Raw genomic sequence first — 17,725 nt, forward strand, 5'->3', positions numbered from 1 at the left:
CTCACAAAAATGTGAGTGACTAGGGAAGAGGGGAATGTTCTCAGACTAACCATGAGACTTATGATGCATGCATCCTTGTATGTATCCTTGTAGATGTGTTCTTGCTAATCATGAGACATATGTGTGTGTCTGCTAAAGAATCACCCCGTAAGATGTTTTTGCAAATATACATTTTGGCAGTGCTGCTATTGGCAGAAGCACATCACGCTATATTTACTATGGCAATGCCTTAAAATCATCATTGGCTATATAACCTTGACAAACCTCCTGGCAGCAACAGGTTTCAGGCAGTAGTACTTCTCGGAGCTAAAACAGCTGAGGTGAGTTGTATCTACCAAATATTTATTTTTTATATGTTTTTTTGCTTACTAGAGCAGCTTCACTGTCTTCAATTCAATGGTTTATTCAGTCTTGAAAAACTGTCTCTTAACTTTATGTAATGTCAGTAAGGACAACGAAATAAATAATAGCATATATTTAAACAGATAATGTGTAAACGGCGCGTACCCCATTAGTCTCTGCACTTACTGTCAACTGTGACACTACTGCATCGGTGTACCTGTATAATAGTCTAACACGTGGTATTTGTGTCGTGTGCATTTAGAGGAATAAGTAGGTTTCTCTTATCTTTAGAAATATCAGTCCATTTTGAGACAGTGTTTTCTGTTGCTGGAAACAAAACATCTCCATTTGTTCTTGCTTTTAAAAAAAAAATCTTAGGAGATCTTTCATTTATTAAATATTACAGCTATCAAGTAATAACAAACGAAGGGGCATATTACCAACGTTTAGCGATATTTACCGCGAATTTTTTAACGCTAAGCATTACCGGAAATTATCGCAGAGATAACTTGCTATTAGCAAGGTTTATTTCAGAAGTGATAAAAATCCTCGCGCTAACTGCCAATTGAGAGATTATCACTGGAAAACCAACGATAATCTCTTGAAGATTGGCGTTAGCTTGATGATAGGGGCTCACAAACTTAGCCATGATATCCACCTTCAATAGGATATCATGGCTAAGTCAGAAAAATACCAGCTGTAAAAAAAGCAGTGCTAACTGCGGTTAGCGCTGCTTTTTTTATCACTAACAGGGTTAGCGAAATCCTTGATAATAGAAGAAATGTCGCTTAACAACATGCGAATTTGCGTGTTAGCACCCTGTTGCTGATAGTGAGATAATTTTATCTCCGCTTTCTTGGCTTTTAAAGCCAAAAAAGCGGAGATATATCCCTTGATAATATGCCCCACAGTCCACAAAGGCAAAGTTGATGCATCATTCACAGTGAAACCAGGAAACGTTTCAGGCGCCATATCGCAGGACTCGGGTTGTGAAAGTTATAAGATGTGGCAATTAAGAACTGGGGCAATGAGAGGGTGGAAAGCATGAGACTAGCAGGTCCTTGATAAAATCGCATCTGGACATTGCATCGGGTATAGATCAATACACCATCGAACAGGTCAAACAGCCTCGAACAAAATAAACCTTCAACACCTCAAAAACTCAGAACCAGACACCTGAAATGTCTAACAATACTTCAATCCAAGGATTAAAGCCAGCAGTATTTACCCTGGGAGATAAGTCCCTGGAAATGGAAAGGTTTGTAACAAGCCTATAACTAGGAGTGTAGCAATGGCGCAATAGGCCTAATTCAAGCACACATAATGCACCCCTGATATCCATTTGTTAGTAAAGAAGAGGCATACTTCAGATGGAGCCTGTGCCCCGGTGCCACTGTACATGCTGCACGATTGATAGCTATGCGGCAGCCTGCAGTAGGTTAGTGAATGCAGCACTCATGATTCACCGAGTATGGAACCCTGAATTCATGAAGCCCATATGCATCTATGGAAAACCATCTCATAAGCACACGTTGAAAGCACCGAGAAGTGAGGACACTTTGTATTTTATTATTAAAAGTTCTGTGCGGACATTTCAGAAAGCACAGACTCAGGTATCGGCATAACCATTCAGGCTAAATGCAATATGAGCAGTCGTTTTTCATATTCGATATTACTTAGCTTCAGAATGGTTCTTTCCTCTGCTTCTCATGCTTAAAACCATCCTTCACTAACCGATGCCACTTATGTATTAATATAAATGAATCACGGGAGATTACGGTGATTTTTATTGGGCTCTTGTGAAATTGTAAAATGTAGCTTCTCAATGTATTGTGAAATTTCATGAAAACACTTTGAAAATTTCATGAAATCGTCAAATTGTTTAAAACGTCTGCAAAAAATTCTAGTGGAATAAGTAGCATTTGACATGGTGCTGATTTTTGGCAGAATATTTAGCTAAAATAAGTAGCTAGCAGTTTGAATTTTCAGGAAGGTTTTCCTTCAAAAGCCAGAGAATGCTGACAGTCAGAGGGGTAAAACAGATTTTTTTTTAACTCATGAAAAAGAAACTGATTAATTTTATTCCATCAAACCAACATTATTATAATTGTGTTCATCCGTGGTTTTAAAGTGACATTGAAACCATTCTAATGCATCATGAAATATACAGAACCTGATGAACAGTTAAGTGAAAATAAGCGAAGAATACACTGAGTGAGTGAGAGAATGAGTGAGTAAGTATGTAATTCACTGATTTCTCAAGTCTGTTTATTGAAATTACCACATCACCTAAACATTGACCTGGTCAATGATGTATGAAACTAGACACCCGGGGCCAGGTTTAAGAAAGTGTCACTCAATGCAGCAACTATAAATGCTACGCTACGTTGTGTGAGCTGAAGGGAGCAAGAATGCACCATATCTAAAGAGATATGGCACTCTCCTCCACTGTCCCTAGCACTGCTCGCACAGAATGTTGGTGCTGAGTGCAATACACACCGCTTTGCACCACAGTGCAAGGGTGTGATCTTGACTCTAGCATAGGCTTTGTACTGGAAGTGTTTGATTCCAGTACATAATACTATGCTTAGACTTTTACAACTTTTCCTACATTGTGTGTGTACTGTGCAATGCAGCAGAAAAGCAGATTCGAAGATTTTAAAACATTTTGGCCCACATGCATCAATGTAGGATTTTGCATTTCTCAAATAGCGAAAATTAAGGAATCGCTATTTGAGAAATGCAAAATGCTATGCATCAAGAAATCCTAAAAGTTTTTAGGATTTCTTAATTTTCGAAAATTGCGATTCCTTAATTGCGAAGTGCAATTAAGGAATGGCATTACATTGATTCCTATGGGCCTAGAGGCCCATAGGAATCAATGTAGTCAATTGGAAGCCAGTAGCAAATTGCGAGTGGCACTTAGAACATTTCATGGGTGCAGGGGGGGGTCCAAAGGACCCCCCCATGCACCCCTGAAATGTATTTTTCGCATCATGTTGCACACACACATGTCCTAAGGACATGTGTGTCCGTAACATGAACGTTTTAAAAATGCATTTTCTGCATTATTTACAGTTTTTGCAAATTTACCGAGTAGTTCAACTACTCGGTAAATCTGTCCCGCAAAATGCGATTTCTCTTTTGAAAATGTATTCATGCATTGCTTTTAGGAAATCGCACATTTGCGATTTCCTAAAAGCAATCGCATTTTTGGAAATCGCTCAAATGTAGCGATTTCCAAAAATGATTGATGCATTCCAAAATGCATTTTTGGAGTCGCAAACGGCCGATTTTAAGGAATCGCACCGTTTGCGACTCCAAAAATGCTTGATGCATGTGGGCCTTAATCTTTTAACTGCTGCTTTCAAGTGGTGTCTGTTTACTAATATTAGTAGATAGGGCTTTGTGTCAAAAATCATGGATGTTTGCATGGGAATGCCTATGTAAAAACCATGGAACGCCCCCTTGATACTAAGAAATGAAAAGCAGTGCTCTGCACTGGTTTGCATTGATTTCAGACTACTTACCAGCGCAAAACATTTTTTTGCACTCAGAGGAAAAGTGCTCAGAAACATTTCGTGTTGGTCTGAATCACTTTTTTGACAAAATGATGTTAATACCTAAACGTGTAATTATACCTTGGTATAAGAAAACATCACCTAATGAGACTGTGTTCCTAATCATAAACGGCTTTGCCTAATGTATAACAGACTCACCTGAGATGAAGAATTTCACCTGATGTAAAATGGTAGTATCTTGGTACCCTCACATACACTTAATAAGGTCTGCTACCAAAGAGTGCATATTGTATACAGAATGTTTCATTTCCTGCCAACACAAAGCCCAAACCAGTATGTATATAGATCCTGGTGGTAGTTGCCAGTAGCTAGTTATAGTTATGACCATATTTCCACAGGGAAGATGTTTTTGACTTGCCCAAACATATTAGGGTGCAGTGAAGCAATCACAGAGCTAAGAAACTAGTAATGAAAAGTATACCAGCCCATGTACTCTCTACGACTTCCCTCTGGACTTAGAATATCCAAGGATGGAGTTGATATTACAGGGTCATAACTGATCATACACATATGTTCACACATGGAATACAGTGCAGCCTGCTTTATGGCTCAACGGTCTGCTGTAAGGGTGACTTACCTATACCTCATGCAGTGCATGATGGCATGGCATACAGCGCTATGTGCCATTGCAACTTTTCAGTATTATCTGCACCAAAACACCAGCCTACAATAACAGTTTCCATGGTCTTGGTGAGGGGTCCGTAGGAAGCACAACCTCTGCAGCAGCCCCAGTAGATCATCTTCAGTCCCAATGCCCTAGATACCAGTGGTACCATTCATATGGACTTGTAGGGGTTTCTGAAGGTGTGCCAATGGTGGTATAGTTTTAGGGAAAGACCACTGCTACTGGGAGGCTAGTTGGCAGTGACCCAGTAAACCTCAGTCAAAGCTGCATCAAACACCAGGCAAAAGGTTGGGGAGTACCACAACAGATGCCCAATTTCTCACACACCCACTCACTCACCCAGTCACTCACTCATACAGTCACTGACACATACACTGACTTACGCTTGCAGTCACTCACACAGTCACTCACTAACCCATAGAGGCAGTCATGCATTCATCTCACTCAACCGTACACGTACTCACATAGTCACTCACACACTCATACTGCCACTTAAACACTCATTATGTCACTCACATATACAACAACTCACTCACCCACTTGCTCACTCATAAACCCATTCATACACTCACTCACTTACTCATATAGTCTCTCACACACTAATACAGGTTCTCATCTACCCAGTCAGTCACTCATACAGCCAGTCACTCCCATATACAGGCACTTACACATTTAGTCAGTCACCCAAGCAGCCACTAAGACACAGCCACACACTTTATATATACACACATACATACAGCTTATCTTTTTTTTAACCATAAAGGGCTGTTCTGACAAGAACCTTTATTTCTTCCTTTTTTCTGGAACAGTTTTATTTCTAACATTTGGAATTTTTGTATTTTTTATCAAACAAAATAGCAAAAAATGGGGGGTGGGGGGTCAATCCAGAAACACATAAACTGTGGAAAAAACTGGACCAAATAAATAAAAAATTAACAAGTATGTTGCCTTGCTGACTCGACCATGACATTGACAGACTGTTCACCAGCTGTGAGCATAGTGTTGCAGACATGGTTGTTGTCTCTCCACAGTTGGTGCAACCCTGGATGTCGATGGCCCGTCTCCAGTATTTTTGGGCTTTTCCTCTGGAAAGGGTCTCATTCCGGAAGTTGCAATCCATAAACTTTGCAACTGTTTTAGATTCTGGAAAGGAATTATAAAGAAATCCCGGCAATACTTTGGCTTTCAGGGCTGGTCCTTCATCTTCACAATCTTTAAGTTATTCCTCGTGCTCCTTTGGTTTGCTGTGCCACCTCCTGCTGGTCTCTGCCTCCTGTTGCCATTTTTGATGTAAAAAAATGACAAAGAAATGCCCTAAGCAGAGTTCTACACTACTAGTACAGAACTACTCGAACTCCAAAGAATGATTCAGATATCAATTGGAAGATGAAAGAAGAGAGAAATGGGCTGAAACCACCTTTGATGATTAATGAAACTGTCTTTTCCAGTCAAATCTCTTTCTTACATAGTCACATTATATTCACAAACGCGGACATCATCACAAATACTGGTGTTGTCGAGAAGATATGTAATACAATTTAAAGTGCTTTATATTAAAAACAATTAGAAACATTGAACAGCTCTTTTCAAACATTAATTACAATATATGTGTTTTACACTTTTTCAAAAACCAGTGTCTTTTCCATGAAACAGGAACATACATGTCACAAGAATTGAATATGAATTTGTGACAAAGAAATATTTGAGAAAAAAACAGTTAATAACCCATTGAAACAAACAACAAGGACTGACACAGAGAAATACATGTTCATTTCAGATAAATGAAATCTTAATGGGCCTCACATAAAGGTCCCCTTGAGTTAAATGAAAATAGAGAGCAAAAACATTTCATCTAATATTCCATATGGAAAAATGATCTGAAAGTGTTAGCTGGAGTGAATGCATCGTAAATATATTGGAAGAAAATCTGAACTTCAGTGTGTGGAATACATTCCTTAATGACATCTCCTTGGAAGAGCAGAGTGCATGGTTCTCTCAATTAAATACAGCTGGTATGGAAATCCCCAAATCACAGCACACACTAACATACCCACCCACATATCCATAGCAGCTCTCACACTGCCACTCCCAGACACACATAGGCTCTGACACTACCAGTGACTCACCCACACAAGCACTCACACAGTCTCTTACAGACCCACTCATGCACTCATATACAACCTCACATAGCTACTGAGACACTAACACTCACAGTCCTCCTTACACACTCATTCTCCCACAAAGGGCTTGGTTAAAACTTTGGTCATGGGACGCTGGGTCCGCCGCCACTGCACCACCAAAGCAGTGGTCAGACTGCTTGCCAGATTTGTATTTTTTTTCTTTCTGACAGGCTTTGTTTCTGATGTTCCAACAGCAGTGCCCTGAAAATGGGCACTGCAATGGTAATGCCAAAAATAGTTCCTGCACAGAATGTACTGTCAATCAATCAATCAATAAATACATTTGTAGAGCTCGCTACTCACCTACTAGGGTCTCAAGGTGCTGTAAATCATGCTGTGCAGGAACTGGTGTGCCTGCACACAGGGGGATGCATGTTGTGCCCCCTGTATGCACCCACAGGCCATTAGGCACCATGGAGACCAGTAGGGCCCCCTTCGTTTAGTCTCTGGCACAGTTTTCATGACTGTGGAACTGCCATGAAAACTGTGGTGGAGAGAAAACTTGCAATATGCTTAGTGGGCATACACTGATCTGGCCAAGCATATCACTGCCCCCTGAACACCGCAACACTGCCAGGGAATGGCGGTTTCCTGGCAGCTGCAGTGCAGCTTTGGTGTGCCCTCTACCCAACTCATAATAGGGAAGTTGGGACACCACTACCACCACACCCCCATGTGCCAGACTCATAATCAGGGACTAAGTGACCCACACAGGTGCTCAAATATCCACTTCAAAATATTACAGGTTACATTTATGAAAATAATTCTTGAAAAACCTTTTACATTCAAGAAAACAAAGGTTACAAGGACGTTATAGTTATGCTCAGATTTCAAATGTACAAAAAAGTTAAATTTAGCAATTATTGTTCCCCTGAGCTAACTATGACCTATGCTCCCTGCAAAGAACTGATTATGACCTGGTCAGTGATATCACTGATGATATCTCAAATGATATCACTAATCACAACATCCAGAGAATGGCTCACACACCCGCTTAAAAGGTCTCATGGAACCACTCACACAGCCACAAAACAAACATACTGATTCGCATACTCATTCAGGCAGTACAACCACTCACTCATCCATAGAGTTCCTCTCATACTCACTCACTCACCGGTACAGCCACTCACATAACCATACACTCACCAATACATCTATTGATGCAATCAGTTACTCTCATACCCATTCACTCACCCATGCAGCCCTCTGCACAACCACTCACTCAACCATACACACAAGCACTCACACACCTATACAATCTCTAACATAACAACTCACACAACCAAGCAGGCACTCTTACATATGCTCACTCACTCATAAAGCCATTCACACAGACACCACTCATTCTCCAATAGTTACTCACACTCTAACTCATTTAACCAATCACCTCCTCAAACAGCTATTCATTCAACCCTACAGCAACTTACACATCCAGTCAACTACATATACAGCCATTCAGACACCCATTCACTCACCCATACAGTCACTACAAACCCAGTTACCCACCCATAGAGCCACTCACATGGCTACTCACTCACCCATACAGCTCCTGACACATCCACTCACTCACCAATATAGCCACTCACACAAAATCTCACTCACCCACAAACACTTATACACCCATGCAGTCACACAGTCACATACATGTGAGAAGTATTATCACTCAGTAGTGGTGCATCTATTATACTAATGTAACTTTGGTAGTAGATTAGTATATATGTTTAACACACATAAACTCTTGAAAACACTTACACTCACTTGATGATGTGCTTTCTGCAACCAACTCGCTGGTTATTTTAAGGACAAAGTACAAACCATTTTCAAATCCCTCTCAGACTGGGATGACCCAACGCTAGTCACTCCCGCCAAAATCCCTGTATGTCCCATCAATGCTTCAGACTCCTTTGTGCCTCCAAACATAGAACAGGTAGAGCAGGTAATTAAATCAATATATTTCGGAGCACCCTCAGACCCCTGTCCTCCCAACATATTTCATATGGCACCAGATAAAATCAGTGAACAACTTAATACACTTTTCAAAGAAATATTAATCTCAGGTGTCTTTCCAGACACAGTTAAAGACAAATAGCAAGGATCCCCTTCCCAGCTATTGTCCTGGAAAAAATTCTTAACTCACAACTTACGACCTTCATTTCCTTGGCAGACCTGCTGGACTCCTCTCAGTACGGTTTCTGACATGGCACTGAAACCGCATTGATCATGGCAGCAGACAGATCTGTGCAATACTGGACACGGGCGCCAAGGCCGCCTTGATCCTGTTGGATCAGTCGGTGGCTTTTGACACCGTGAACCATGACATTCTAATCAGAAGGATCCAAGAGGTGGAAGTCATGAAATCCACTTAAAAGCTGATCGACAGATAGAAATATGTTAAGATTGGGGACACCTGCTCAGAATAGTTCATGCTGCCAAGTGGGGTGCTGTAGGGCTCTTCTCTAAGCCCCACCCTGTTTAACCTGTATGTGACCCCATCAGCTAATATCATCAGGCCATTCGGCTTTACACTTATATCTTACGCTGATGACACCCAAATTGTGGTGTCCATCTCTAGAAGGCCAGAGGAAACAGCTGATTGCTTTATCCAATGCATGTCCCACATAAACCAATGGATGGAGACAGACTGTTTAAAGCTTAAAGAAACAAAAACAGAGGTCCTCCTACTGGGTTTTGATACACCCTTCTGGTCACAGAACTGGTGTATGGGTGCTCACCCTACCCCAGTCCATAAAGTGAGGATCCTGGGTGTCATTTTTGATGACCTTTCAATACCAGGTCAGCAAAGTCATCCCTTCGGTGTTTCTCACAATAAAATCAATCCGCCAAGTGCGATTCTTCATTCCCCCTAAAGCAGTAAAACCCTAGTGACAGTCGTAGCCATGACTATATTGGACTATGGAAATGCCCCATACCTAGGCCTTCCACAGCACAATGGCAAACTTCAGCAAGCACAAAATGCAGCCGCCAGAGTGCTGCTAGACGTTATCAAATTCCATTCCATCACAGAAGGCTTGAAAAAATGTCCCTGGCTTCCTATGAATAAAAGAATAGATTTCAAATCCCTGTATCTAGCGTATAAAGCTGCCCACGGAAAAGGACAGAATTCTTTAAGAAACACCTCACATGGTACCATCCTCAAGACACCTATGCGCAGCACAGAGAAAGCTCCTCCAGACACCAAAATATAGAAAAGATTGCTGGGGAGGAAGGAGCTTTGTCATGGGTACAGTGAGACTGTAGAACTCGCTATCGGTAAATACCAAAAGCTTCCCAATATTGCTCGGTTTCAGAAAACTAGTACAGACATGGCTTTTTTCAAAATAAAATATCCCATCTCCGGCAATTTCCTCCGCAGTGCTCCTAGATGCACCTGGGCATTTGTGCGCTATATAAATTCGACAACCAAATCAAATCTGTGATATCGTTTGAGATATCATTAGTGGTATCATCAGTGATGTTGTAAACATTTCCAAGAGTTAACAATACATACCAAGTTACTGCATAAGTTAAAGTACTATACTTTTTGTAATTCTAATGAGTGATACTGTTTCAGTGTGGTGTGGGTGTCAGAGTGGCTATAAGGGTGTGTGAGTAGATGTGTGGGAGGCTGCATGGGTGAATAAGTAGGTGTGTGAGTATCTGTACAGGTGAGCCAGTGACTGTATTGTTCCCCTGAGCTAACTATGACCCATGCTCCCTGCAAAGAACTGCTTATGACCTGGTCAGTGATATCACCGATGATATCTCAAATGATATCACTTATCACAACATCCAGAGAATGGCTCACACACCCGCTTATACCCTCATACAAGCTCTCATGGAACCACTCACACAGCCACAAAACAAACATACTCATTTGCATACTTATTCAGGCAGTACAACCACTCACTCATCCATAGAGTTCCTCTCATACTCACTCACTCACCGGTACAGCCTCTCAAATAACCATTCACTCACCAATACATCTATTGATGGAATCAGTTACTCTCATACCCATTCACTCACCCATGCAGCCCTCTGCACAACCACTCACTCACCCATACACACAAGCACTCACACACCTATACAATCTCTAACATAACAACACATACAACCAAGCAGGCACTCTTACATATGCTCACTCACTCATAAAGCCATTCACACAGACACCACTCATTCTCCAATAGTCACTCACACTCTAACTCATTTAACCAAACACCTCCTCAAACAGCCATTCATTCAACCCTACAGCAACTTACACATCCAGTCAACTACATATACAGCCATTCAGACACCCATTCACTCACCCATACAGTCACTACAAACACAGTTACCCACCCATAGAGCCAATCACATGGCTACTCACTCACCCATACAGCTCCTGACACATCCACTCATTTACCAATATAGCCACTCACACAAAATCTCACTCACCCACAAACACTTATTCACCCATGCAGTCACACAGTCACATACATGTGAGAAGTATTATTACTCAGTAGTAGTGCAACTATTATACTAATGTAACTTTGGTAGTAGATTAGTATATATGTTTAACACACATAAACTCTTGAAAACACTTACACTCACTTGATGATGTCATCAGTTATGAAGCTAGTGCTTTCTGCAACCAACTCGCTGGTAATTTTAAGGACAAAGTACAAACCATTTTCAAATCCCTCTCAGACTGGGATGAACCCACGCTAGTCACTCCCGGCACAATCCCTGTATGTCCCATCAATGCTTCAGACTCCTTTGTGCCTCCAAACATAGAACAGGTAGAGCAGGTAATTAAATCAATACATTTCGGAGCACCCTTAGACCCCTGTCCTCCCAACATATTTCATATGGCACCATATACAATCAGTGAACAACTTAATACACTTTTCAAAGAAATATTCTTCTCAGGTGTCTTTCCAGACGCAGTCAAAGACCAATAGCAAGGATACCCTTCCCAGCTAATGGCCTGGAAAAAATTCTTAACTCACAACTTACGACCTTCATTTCCTTGGCAGACCTGCTGGATTCCTCTCAGTACGGTTTCTGACATGGCACTGAAACCGCACTGATCATGGCAGCAGAGAGATCTGTGCAATACTGGACACGGGTGCCAAGGCCGCCTTGATCCTGTTGGATCAGTCGGTGGCTTTTGACACCGTGAAACATGACATTCTAATCAGAAGGCTCCAAGAGGTGGAAGTCAAGAAGTCCACTCAAAAGCTGATCGACAGATAGAAATATGTTAAGATTGGGGACTCCTGCTTAGAATAGTTCATGCTGCCAATGTGCTGTAGGGCTCTTCTCTAACCCCACCCTGTTTAACCTGTATGTGACCCCATTAGCTAATATCATCAGGCCATTCGGCTTCACACTTATATCTTACGCTGATGACAACCAAATTGTGGTGTCCATCTCTAGAAGGCCAGAGGAAACAGCTGATTGCTTTAACTAATGCATGTCCCACATAAACCAATGGATGGAGACAGACTGTTTAAAGCTTAATGAAACAAAAACAGAGGTCCTCCTACTGGGTTTTGATACATCCTTCTGGTCACAGAACTGGTGGCCTTCCAATATGGGTGCTCACCCTACCCCAGTCCATAAAGTGAGGATCCTGGGTGTTATTTTTGATGACCTTTCAATACCAGGTCAGCAAAGTCATCCCTTCGGTGTTTCTCACATTAAAATCAATCAGCCAAGTGCGCTTCTTCATTCCCCCTGAAGCAGTAAAAACCTAGTGACGGTCGTAGCCATGACTAGATTGGACTATGGGAATGCCCCATACCTAGGCCTTCAACAGCACAATGGCAAACTTCAGCAAGCACAAAATGCAGCCGCCAGAATGCTGCTAGACATTATCAATTTCGATTCCATCACAGAAGGCTTGAAAAAATGTCACTGGCCTTTGAGATATCATCAGTGATGTCATAAAACATACCATGAATGACATAATATGTGAGTTCCTAAGCAGCGTATTGTGAGGGTGTAAGTTTTAGTTAGCTTAGGTAACTATAAGTGCCAAATCTATATGTATGCATACTGAGAAAAAATGGGGGTCCCAAAATGCGTTTTCCCCATGTTAATTCCTAGAGAAACTTTGAACAAGTCTAAAGCCCCAATCGCTGTACAGAATTACACCAACTTTTTCAGGAAGCTAGATGGTGGTAAGCAGATCGTGCTTTTAAAGATTTGGTGTAAATACCTTCAGTATTTTTAGAGATATTACCTGAAAATTAAATGTGTCCGTGGATTCACCCACACCAGCTAACTCCTGATTGACTGGCCACGCCTTCACAGAAAAGTTGTGGCTGCCATTCTGTTTGTTGGGGAAAAGGTCTCTGGGGCTAAAAATAAGTTTGCAAATTGAATAAAAGGGTCAGGTTAGATGTTTTCTGACCCCATGTACATGTTATAAAAGAGGGCTGAGAATATGTCCTGACACCAGAAATTCCTCCATTAACTCAAATATCCGCGTAGACACACTTATACCCATTCACATACCCACACACATACTCACCCACCCTCTCACATAACCAGATATCTACTGTCACAGCCTCCCGCATACCTATACATACACTGTCACACTCTGTTACATACTTACACAGACACCCGTATACCCAGTGATAGAAGTATATAGATACAGGCATCCTTATACTCATTCATATAGCTGTAGACAGACTCTAAAATCCTTTCAGAGATTCATACAAGCCTCTTTTATTCTGATTCACAATCTTATCAAGACAGTGTGATACCCATTCAGATACACATACTAAGACTCTTACACCCTCTCAAAACTCCATAAAGACACTGTAATACCCATTTCCATTCTGATACTGTGATTCTGGCATCCTCTCACATAACCATAGAGAGACTCACATCCTCTTAGATACCCATACATGAACTATCCCATCATCTCACATAGCCATATAGAGTTATACCAATGACATACTTATGCAGAGACTCTTACACACTCTCACATAATCCTGTCAACATCATCATATCGATTCAAATAACTTTCACATCCTCTCACATACCCATTCGTAGACTGTTAGATCCTGTTATATACCCATATCAACATCAATATATCTATTAACATACCTATACAGGTACTTTGACACCCTCTCACATATCCCTATATGCACCCTTATACTCATTCACATATCCATACAGAGACTCCCACACCCTCTCACATACCCATGTAGACACATCTATACCCATTGACATACCTATAAAGACACTCTCATATCCAATCGATTTACCATGTAAATACCCTTATAGCCATTCACATACCCATAGATTGAATGTCACCTACTGTCACATACCCATTCAAGGTCCCTTTATATCCATGTATATACCAATAAACAAACTCTTATACACTCTCAGATTCCCATACATAGACTGTCACACTCTCTTACGTACTCATACAGACAGTGTGAGAACCATTTACATCCTCATACAGAGAGTCACATACTCATGAAGACATGGGTATATGGATTTACATACCCATACACATACTCCTACACCCTCTCACATACTCATACATAAACTGTCAGATCCTGTTTCATATCCTTACAGGCACCCTTATACCCGATCACATACCTATATGGATTCTCTCACAGCCTCATACATATTAATAAAAAAACCTTTATACCCATTCACATACCCATACAGAGACTCGGATACCCTTTCACATTATGATTCAAAGTCCCATACTTATGCAGACAGTGTGATACCCATTCACATATTCATACAAAGACTCTTAAACACTCTTACATACCCATACAGACATTATTGTACTCATTTACATCCTGCCACAGAGACTCTGGCATCCTGTCACATGCCAATAGAGAGACTCCCCCACCCTCTCGCATACCCATATATAAACTGCCACAGCTTGTAACATACCCAGTCAGCCCTTCTTTATTTTCATCCATATACGAATGTAGACAGTGAGAGCCATTCACATCCCAATACGGAAACTCTTTCACAAACCCATATAGAGACTCTCATATCCTATCACATACACATATAGACACACTTATACCAGTGGCCACTGCTACGCTAAGGCAGAGGAGTGCCACCACACTGCATTGCAGCAATGATGGAAAGAAATAACTTGGAAATATCATGATGTTATCACTTTATTTATTCCTGCAGTGTCAGCACGGGACAAAGCTGCTCACAAAGCAGGGCATGGGAGAAGTAGTGGGCACACTGCAGTGTGTATGGACTTTGGCCGGCTAGCTTGGGCCGGCTGTCTTGGGCCAGCCAAACAGTCATTACAGCCTGGGTGGAGAACATGCCCAGGCCCGAGTCCTCAGTGCTGAATTGCAAGTCTCAGACCAATCACAACGATGCAGCATTGTGATTGGCTCAAGAGAGCCTGACTGCTTCCTGTTTGGCAGACGTGTCCAATTTGTACTGTATGTTGCTTTAATACATATGCAGTGTTCATATGTGAATTATATTGAATACCAATCAATTGCATCTATTTGTGAAATTTATCTTGACATATTTAAGATAAAATATCATTACTAATCAAAAGTTATTTTCTCATTATAGTAAATTGTGACCTTACTAGCTTAAAGTGTGTTGTGCTAGGCATTCATTGTATGTTTTTGTCGGTCATTGCCTTTGGCAATGTCTCAATTGCACTTATTTGCAACAGTGTTGTATGTGGTAGCAAACTAAACACATTTTCTTATTACTGACCACACTTGTTAAGAGGTCTCAGTGATGGTTGTATCTTTAGCTTAATGCTGGTTTTGTAATGGGTAACACTTCAGTAATTAGATTTTTATTATTTCATTTTCTAACCAGTCCCAGAAACCCTGGGGTAAGCGTCACAGACAGTCCCCAGTTGTCCCTAGACTACGGGTTAAGGACCACTGGGTAAATGTCAGTTAATTACCATCCATACAGTTCTTCACACATGTTATTGGTCAAATGAGTTAATGTTTAAAGCTGTGTTTGAACTTTAAAACCAATTTCAATCAACACTGGAACAGGTGATCAATTGAATAATGACACTTTCTCTATTTGATTAAGATTCAGATTTCTTCCTGTGATCCATCAAAGCAGCAGAATTTCATGATGATGAAAATGCAGCTCTTCTTTCTTCTCCTCGTCCTTGGTGAGTGCACATGAATACTAAAACATTCAATGAGTTGTAAGAGCAAGCAGCATACTTTGTATAATGAGGGTGTTTAAGTGCTAAGAAAAAGGCGAGGATATGAAAGAGGATGAAAATGAGCTCTGTTTTTATTTACCCTATCATTTGTGCACCTGTTTGATAACAATTATTGGAATATGAAGGAAGTGATATATGTTGCACTGGTGCTCATAGGTGCAGTAGATGTGCACATCTGCTTTTACCATTCTGAGGCCCTTTGGTATTACAGAATAGGCCACAGAACTCCAGGAGAATACTGACGAGTGGATCAGAAGGTCCATCATTCATACCTGGTGTCAAACTTTGAGATGGGGGGGATTCCCTATGCATGCGATTCTTTAAAGTACTTCCCTTCCTCTGTCAATGCTGAGTTGACAAGAGGCTAGACTCAGGTTCCTTTGTGTGCTGGAGACGATTCTTTGAACTGTAAATGGGCAGAGCCGAGCCCCACCCCAAGCCATCTGGCAAGACGGTCTTCTGGGCTGAAAAAAACAACAGAGCTGAGATATCTTTTTCTATAATTTCTCTTCTCTTTTTTTGAGATTCTTTCTTTTTTCATTAAATCTGCATTGTTGGGAGATGGGTAGGTTACATGGATTATTGGCTAAATGATAATGAAATTGTAAATATGTCCGGAATGAGCCTGCATAACTTTAAACATTTTATCAACTCATATACATGAATAAAGCACAGGAGGCATGTAGAAAATATTACATTATTGCCAATTGGGGCACAATATTGTGAAGGGAGAGCTATTACAGTGCAGAATTTGATCAGAAATGTTCATGATTAGTTCAGGTGGGTCGAAGTGCATTAAGAAATGCCACAGCTGGGGACACTCAATATTACAGCTGCAATGTAATGAAATGATTTCTGTGTATAGTATTGCACACTTGGGTATAATGCTATGCCTTTTGTTAGTTTCAATACACATGCACACATATTAAATGGTAGTGTTTAGCAGACAATGATGATATGTGTAACTGTGTAGAAAACATTTGAATATAGTGTATTTTCCACTTGGTCATAATATTGTGATTCAAGAATCAGCACATATGCATATAAAGGAACTGAAAGTATTTGGCACGCAATGAGAATATGTAGGGCCTTTTTAACTCTTTTGCCAAGCAGCAGCAAACATGATGTTTGCTCCCAACTGGATGGAGCTTCAAAAATGCTCCCCCTAACTGGGAGCTGACTTCAGATCTGTTTCTCTGACCGCAGTGATGCGAGCAGAGAAAAAGATCTAAATGTTGCTCCTGCCTGGAGGGAGCAGCATCATCACCTGCTCCCATTGTGCGGAAGCCATATTGGCTCCTGACAGATGCAGAGAGCAGGCTGGGGCTCCCCCCACAGCCCCCAACTATAGTTTGGTGGGTGCCCTGGATGGGCACCAGGGCACCAACATTTGGTTTTCCTGGCCGTGGGGCATGGGTCTCCAGGATTGAAATCAGGCCGGGGAGGAGGGCTACATGCCCACCTTTTAATTGGTGATTGCCTCAGGAATGGTGTCACCGGGGATCAAATCGGCCCAGTAGGTCACACACTTGCTCCTCCTTGTTCAAATAGTGTTGTACATTGGGGAATGGGGACGCTGGGCTGCAATCGACTGGAGAGGCTAAATGCCCCTTCCTCTAACATTAATGGAGGACCACAGCATTTGGGGTCCCCGAGGCTGAAACCATCGCAGGGAGGGTAGTCCCACACCCCCTCGATCCTTTTTCAAAAGAGTGACCCTGGAGGATGAGGTCCGCAGGGCTTATTAGGCCCCCCCTCCCTAATATTTAAATAAGTGGCTCTCGGGATGTGATCCCAGGGGCTGATAACA

The 17,725-nt window shown here is 41.4% G+C and overlaps 1 protein-coding gene across 1 annotated transcript in view; it reads left to right on the plus strand.

Annotated features, from left to right (window-relative positions):
- The first annotated feature begins 235 nt into the window (after nt 1-235).
- LOC147701311 (von Willebrand factor-like) overlaps nt 236-17,725 on the plus strand; it is a 38,438-nt gene continuing 20,948 nt past the window's right edge. Inside the window, exons 1-2 of the mRNA XM_086930032.1 lie at nt 236-320; nt 15,774-15,858. Of these exons, the coding sequence (XP_086786158.1) occupies nt 15,816-15,858 (43 nt within the window). The 5' untranslated portion in view covers nt 236-320; nt 15,774-15,815. The remainder of the gene's footprint in view (nt 321-15,773; nt 15,859-17,725) is intronic.

The sequence above is a fragment of the Lissotriton vulgaris genome, chromosome 7, assembly GCF_964263255.1.
Source record: "Lissotriton vulgaris chromosome 7, aLisVul1.2, whole genome shotgun sequence".
In the NCBI taxonomy this organism is placed as follows: Eukaryota; Metazoa; Chordata; class Amphibia; order Caudata; family Salamandridae; genus Lissotriton; species Lissotriton vulgaris.